Raw genomic sequence first — 6,430 nt, forward strand, 5'->3', positions numbered from 1 at the left:
ACCTCTGTTTCCCAGCATTTAGAGAAAAATCATCCACTGTTTTGTCATAGATCGTTCTGATGTCATCCAGACAGCCATTGTCTCCAAAGGCACCCCATTCCATGTTGATGCACATTTGCCCACTGTTCCCCTCCAGCATCTCAATATTCTTCATTTCTTCCATGTAACAGGCATTGCTGCCGGTGCCTGAAACAGAGGAGGGGCATCAAGTGCTGAGTCTCTATCCAGGAGCCAGGCAGCTGGGGCTGCAGCCTGGACCACAGATAGAGGAGGCTCGGTGGGGTTTTTAATAGGCTTCACTTTTCAGAGAAGTTTTAAGTCTACGGAAAAATAATGTATAAGGTACAGAGAGTCCATACATGCGCCTTCCCCTGCACAATTTCTCTTACTCTAAGTACCTCACAGGTTTGTGGTGTGTTTATATGACTGATGAACCAGTACCAACACATCATTATTAACTGAAGTCCGCAGTTCCCACAGGGGCTCCTCTTGGTGTTGGGCAGCTCTAAGGTTTTGACAAATTTTCAATGTCATGTATTCACTGTGTCAATTCATCATAACAGTGTCATACAAAATAGGCACACTGCCATCCCAAATGCCCTGTGCTCCAGCTATCCAGCCTCTCTCCTCCCTAAACCTCTGGCACCCAATCTCTGTAGTCAGTCAGCAAACCAGCGAGCCATCCATCCATCCATCCATCATCCATCTGCCATACAAAATGAAAACTCAATTCACAGCTGCTGAGCTTTGAACCAACTCAAAGCTGACCCTCCAGAAGGTTTTCAGAGCTGTAAATTGCATGGGAGGAGACTGCCCCCTTTTCTCTGAAGGAACAGCTGGTAGATTTGAACCACCTGCCCTTCAGTTAGCAGCACAATGCCTTACCCACCAGGCCACCAGAGCTCCTTCTTTGGGATTATACTGTACGCAGTTTCTCAGACTGCAGAACACACAGCATCAAGTTTCTTGAGGCTGTAAACCCAACATGAGGAGAGGCCCATCTTTCTGCCCTGGACCACCAGAGACGCCTTTGGGTGAACAGCACAACCCCCGATGGAAAAATGCCACTAGAGCTTCCTAATTACAAATAAAGCTGGCCAAAACATTCTCATGCAGGTGTGACACTGACCTATGTTTTCATTTCATTTGTATAAACAGCCAATTGCTGGACCAGATGGTAAACTGATGTATAATTTCTGTGGTTTTATACACAAAAAACCTGTCAGGCTGTCTTAAAAGGTTGTAGCTCCATTTTGCATTTTTACCAGCAATGAATAAAGGTTGGTAGTGTCAGTGTTCGGGATTTGGGCCATTCAAATAGGGAGCTTTGGTGGCCTAGTGGTAAGAAGCTGCACTGCAGTCCCAAAGGTTTGAATTCACCAGCTGGTCTTTGGGAGAAAGAAGGGCAGTCTCCTCCCATGAGAGTTACAGCCTCTGAAAACCCTGCTGGCAGGTCAGCTCTGAGTCAGTCCGACTCAGCCTCAGCCGTACACAACAACAGGGGAGGGAGCTGTGGTGGCTTGGTGGTAAGGAATTGTGCTGCCAACCCAAAGGTAAGTGGTTTGAATCCAGCTGTTCCTCAGGATAACGATAGGCAACCTCTTCCCGTGTGAAAACCCAGCTATGAGTCAGTTCAGACTCAGTGGTCCATGACAGCAATAATAGGGGGGTAATTATATTGTAGTTTAAATTTGCAATTCCCTACTGACATAGGATGTTGCACAAATCAAATACTTATTTTCTGTCTGTCTTCTTTGGTGAGGTGTCTGTCCATATCTTTTATTCACTTTATAATTGGGTTGTTTGTTTTCTTATTATTTGACAATAATCATCCTAGAAGTTTTATAGTCATTTTAATTCTCATAATATTCAAGCTTGAGATCATTAGCCTTGGCTCACTGAATTACTGGAAATCAAACTAAGCAGAAGTTCTATTCACAGCTATTTAACAGGCACGTGACTGCCAGGGCAGGCTTTGACTAGGAGGTCTGGGGGGACTTGAGACCCTGCAATCCTCACAAGCTCCTTGGCTGTGCAGATGTTACTGGGCCACAGACCACAGTTTGCACAGTCCCCCTACTGCACTGGAGACCCATCCTAGGTGGGCTGGGAACAGATGTCTTCATCTTTAGGGACAGAAGGGAGTTCTGGTGGCATAGTTGGTTATGTGTCGCTCTGCAAATGGGAACATCAGTAGTTCAAATCCAACAGTTATTCTGTGGGAGAAAAGCTGGCCAATCTTCTCCCATAAAGATTCATAGCCTTGCAAACCTAGCGGAGATCACTGTGTGTCAGAACTGACTTGACAGCAGTGAATTTTTCAGTTTTTTAAGGAACATTCTCACTATCACCACCAAAGGAGCTCTGGAGTATCTTTGAGAAACTCAAGTAGAATCTGCAGATATTTCTGACAATATAACTGGATTTTCTATTGTTTTCTCACTCCTTTTTATTTTAAGTGTAAAACTGAGAATGAAGAGGAAGACAAACAGGCCAAAGCACGGAAACTCTGGGAGCCTTAGGAGTTGGAAGCAAAGACATTCCCTGAGGGAAGAAGGAAGAGTGGCTTGGAATGTCGTGGGAGAGCCTGGCTGGTAGGTGCCTGCAGAGAGCTAATCACCTAATGGGCTGTGGGCATGGGCGGGCCTGACCTCAGGCCGCCTGGGGGAGCAGGCCTGGGGGAGGAGGAGAATGTGCTGTGTCACCCTAGCTTTGCATTTCATCCTTAAGCCCCTTCACAGGGAGGGGCTGGGTGGAGCGAGGAAATCCAAGCCCAACCTCCCTCTCTCCTAGAGTTGCTCCTCAGCTTTCTGAATTTCAACTGGAGCCAAGTGTGGCTTAACATGAAACGTTCTCCACTTACTGGGCCTTACCCCAATGTCTCAACACTCAGCAAACTGTCCACCCACCAGGCGTGACACCTTCCTTGTTTCCAGGTAGAGTCTGGAGGTGCTGGCTGAGAAACTGGGCCTTTCCCCAGCATCTCCTAACACCTGGAACAGCACAAATCAATCCAGTGTACAGTGTACTTACATCTACCTCTGGAAGGATTAAGAATGTAACCACACCTCCCCTGGGACCCATGGCCATGGCTAGGGTCACTCACAGATCTGAGTGTGGAATACAAAACGACACCCGAGCCCACACTTTCCCTCTGCTGCTCTCGGTGCTGTTAGGAGAGAGGGGGGCTCTGCCTTCTTCCCAGCCTTGTCCGGAAACCCCCATAAAAACCACTGCTGCATAGGTTCCAACTCTTAGTGACTCCGCCCGCACTGGGTTCCTGAGGCTGCACATCTTAACGAGAGGAGTCGGCCCATCTCTCTCCCTTGGAGCAACTGGTGGATTTGGACTGTGGATCTTTTTGTTAGAAGACTTATTATACAAACCAAAAAAGTGTTGTCCTGTGGGCCAATTTACCTCCAGGTACTCCATCCACCAAACCACGTGGTCCCTCTGAGGCCTCATTCTCAGAGAGAGCCCAGGCTCCGGCAGTCTGAGCCCAAAATTTTACCCAAACAATAGAGCACACGGGAATGCTGGGAACTCTAACAGACATGATGAGAGGACAGTACTGCTGGGTCAAGGCCCACCCCTCAGGAGAATCCACCAGGACACCCACCTACAATGAGTCCGACCTCACAGCTGGGCTCCTCATAAGCACAGGTCATCATGGTGCCCACCGTGTCGTTGACGACAGCTACAACGTCCAGGTCAAACTCCTTGGGAAAGAAAGGAACATAGGTTGAGGGGAGGAAAAGCTCTGCCTGGCTTGAATCCTGCCAGTTCACTGCTGCACACCTGCCAGAAAGCCACTGAGCATAGCCCGAAACTATCTTCTAATCACTTACTAAAAACAATCAAATGATCCTTCACTGACCAGATGCCTACTAGTAATGACGTATCTGAAAGTGGAGTTGGAAGGAAGGGGAAATATTATATCCAATCACAGACAGTACTGAGTACCAGGGTGACAGCCAAGGAGGAGTCAATGAGTGGAGAAAATACAAGAAACAAGGGCCAAATAGTCTTTGTTCTGGGAATTTAAAGTATTACAGATTTTTTTAAAGAGGGTAAAATGGAAATATCAAGCCCATTTGGGGGAGACTTCCTTCAGAAGCAGCCATGCTGTGGCACAAGGGACCTTGTACCAGGACCTGGATGCACTGAACCATGATTGTAATTACTATGGAGCAAACCGTCCAAACATAGACCAAGAGGGGTCAAGGAAACCACGGTGCAGTTGTAGTGTGGAATCTCGTGCAAGAATAATGCCCGAGTTATATATATTAAATGAGAAAAGCAAGTTCTAATGGTGTACATGTAGTATTGTTGTTATGTGCCATCAAGTCACCTGTGACTCATAGCAACCCTATATAAAACATCTCAGAAGCCTGCCCTGTCCTGAGCCAGTCTCACTGACTCCAACACACCAACCCCCACTGTCCCAGTTACTGTGTCAATCCATTTCATCAGGGGTCTTCCTGTCTCTCCACCCTTCCAAGCATCATGTCCCTTCTCCAAGGATAGGGCTCCTGGACACACAGTCCAAAAGTATGTGAGATGGAGCTTAAAAATCCTAGCCTCCAAGGAGAAACTTGGCTTCACCCTCTCCAAGAAAAGTCTAATTTGTCTTCTTGATGGTCCATGGTATGTTCAAGTTTCTTCTTTGGCACCACAGCTCAAAGGCATCAATTCTTCTTCTGTCATCCTTAGTCAATTGTTCAGCTCTCTGATGCTTAACAAGTAACTGCAAAGACCATGGCCTGGATCAGGCACACCTCAGTCTTTAGGCTGACATCACTGCTCCTCAGTGCTCTGGAAAGGTCCCTGGCAGCAGATTAACCTAATGTAATTTTGATTTCCTGACAGCTGGTGCCAAGAGTGCTGACTGTGGAGCTGAGCAAGCTGTAACTGTTAGCAACTTCATATAGTTTCCATTTTTATAAAAAGTATATGTGTGAGCACGCATGTGTGTGTGTGTATACATATACAGCAAGCTGGAAAAATATACACTAATACAAAGTTGTAAAACGGACTACAAGTTCCTTATCAGTGAAAAACTGTATGCTGCCTAGCATATTCTTCCAGCTTCTTGGAGTCTTATAGATGAAAGTCTATATGACTTTCATAATTTTTGAACTGTTTTATAGAGGAAGTTTTTAAATTGTAGAAAATGGATAGTAATTTAAGTTATTCTGATTCACACAGATGCAAATGAAGTGTCCCTACCCTCAGTCATTTATCCCGAGCACATTCCTCTCAGCATTCCTGACTGCCTATGTATTTGTCTGCTCTTTGGACTGTCCCTGGAACCGACCTGTTTGTTTTTACTCCTTAGAGTCCCTCATTAATCAATGAGTTAACGAAAACCTTAGCATTTTCCACTTTATAGTCTGTCAGTGTCCTCCCAGCCAAAGACCACCAGAAGCACACTGCCTTTACTGACTCGTTGCGACATGGGAGAACACACACCAGGGGGCACTGTGTGTCACCCCGGACAGAAGGGATGTATTCGAACTCATGCTCAAAGAAGTGAAGGGTTTGCTCGGCACTGTGTGCTGCCTGGGTGCAGGGACAATTTTGTAAGGCTGACTAACTTAATAAACCTTGTCTAGAAGGCAGGGGAGTGAAGCAAGTCTAAGGCTGTAAATTTAGTAAAGCAGCAGCCATGACTTGCTTGGCCAGGACAGAGGGGTGTCTACACAGTGTGTGGCCTTCTGACACAAGTGGTTTCATCTTTGTCTTGTTCTGTTGTGGTTGCAGAGTGGTCATGTCTCGTGTTAGGGCTGTGTGACATTGTTATGTCCCAACAACAGCTCCAAGTAGTACACACAGGCCAGCTCTGGCAGTCAAGTGCTGCTTTATTCTTCAGTTTGTAGGAGTCACGAGTTATCATTTCTTTTTTAATCATGGGGTCGCGAGCACAATTTGATGGAGTGGGGCTAGGGAAATGGGAAGGAACTGGTGTGAGAAATAATGTATTCGAATTTTGTAAATAATCTAGTATAATAATGAAAAAAAAACCCCGACCCCCACAATATATAGGAATGCTTGCATGAAACATAATGTCAATGAAGGAAAAGTGGGGGGCAATCTGCATAATAAACAAGTCCTTTGGAAAAAGAAAAAGACAAAAATCAAATACTCGCCTTTAGCAAGATAAAACTGTTGATCCTGGTTTTACTGCTAAAAAGTTAACTGAGGAAATCAAACTGTGTTACTCAGGGCACAAGCTTCTTCAGTGTTAGAATTCTTTACAGGAAACAAGTCTAATGCTTATAATATCCCCTTCCCCTCAAAAAAGATTTAAAAATATATCTGTTTGACAGTTACCTCTCTCCTTTTCACTGCGTCCCTTAGTAAAGTGGCTACATCATGCCCCACACAGTCACTTGCTTTAAAACCCTTTGTCCAGGTGACCAAGATGCCC

The 6,430-nt window shown here is 45.7% G+C and overlaps 1 protein-coding gene across 1 annotated transcript in view; it reads right to left on the reverse strand.

The window, feature by feature from the left end:
• Positions 1-6,430, reverse strand: part of HK1 (hexokinase 1) — a 119,020-nt gene that overhangs the window by 9,581 nt on the left and 103,009 nt on the right. Inside the window, exons 14-15 of the mRNA XM_006889047.1 lie at positions 3,620-3,721; positions 3-186 (exon numbers count right to left, since the gene is read on the reverse strand). Coding sequence (XP_006889109.1) covers positions 3-186; positions 3,620-3,721 — 286 coding nt within the window. The remainder of the gene's footprint in view (positions 1-2; positions 187-3,619; positions 3,722-6,430) is intronic.

The sequence above is a fragment of the Elephantulus edwardii genome, unplaced genomic scaffold (assembly GCF_000299155.1).
Source record: "Elephantulus edwardii isolate Elephantulus edwardi_28Jun2011 unplaced genomic scaffold, EleEdw1.0 scaffold00074, whole genome shotgun sequence".
In the NCBI taxonomy this organism is placed as follows: domain Eukaryota; kingdom Metazoa; phylum Chordata; class Mammalia; order Macroscelidea; family Macroscelididae; genus Elephantulus; species Elephantulus edwardii.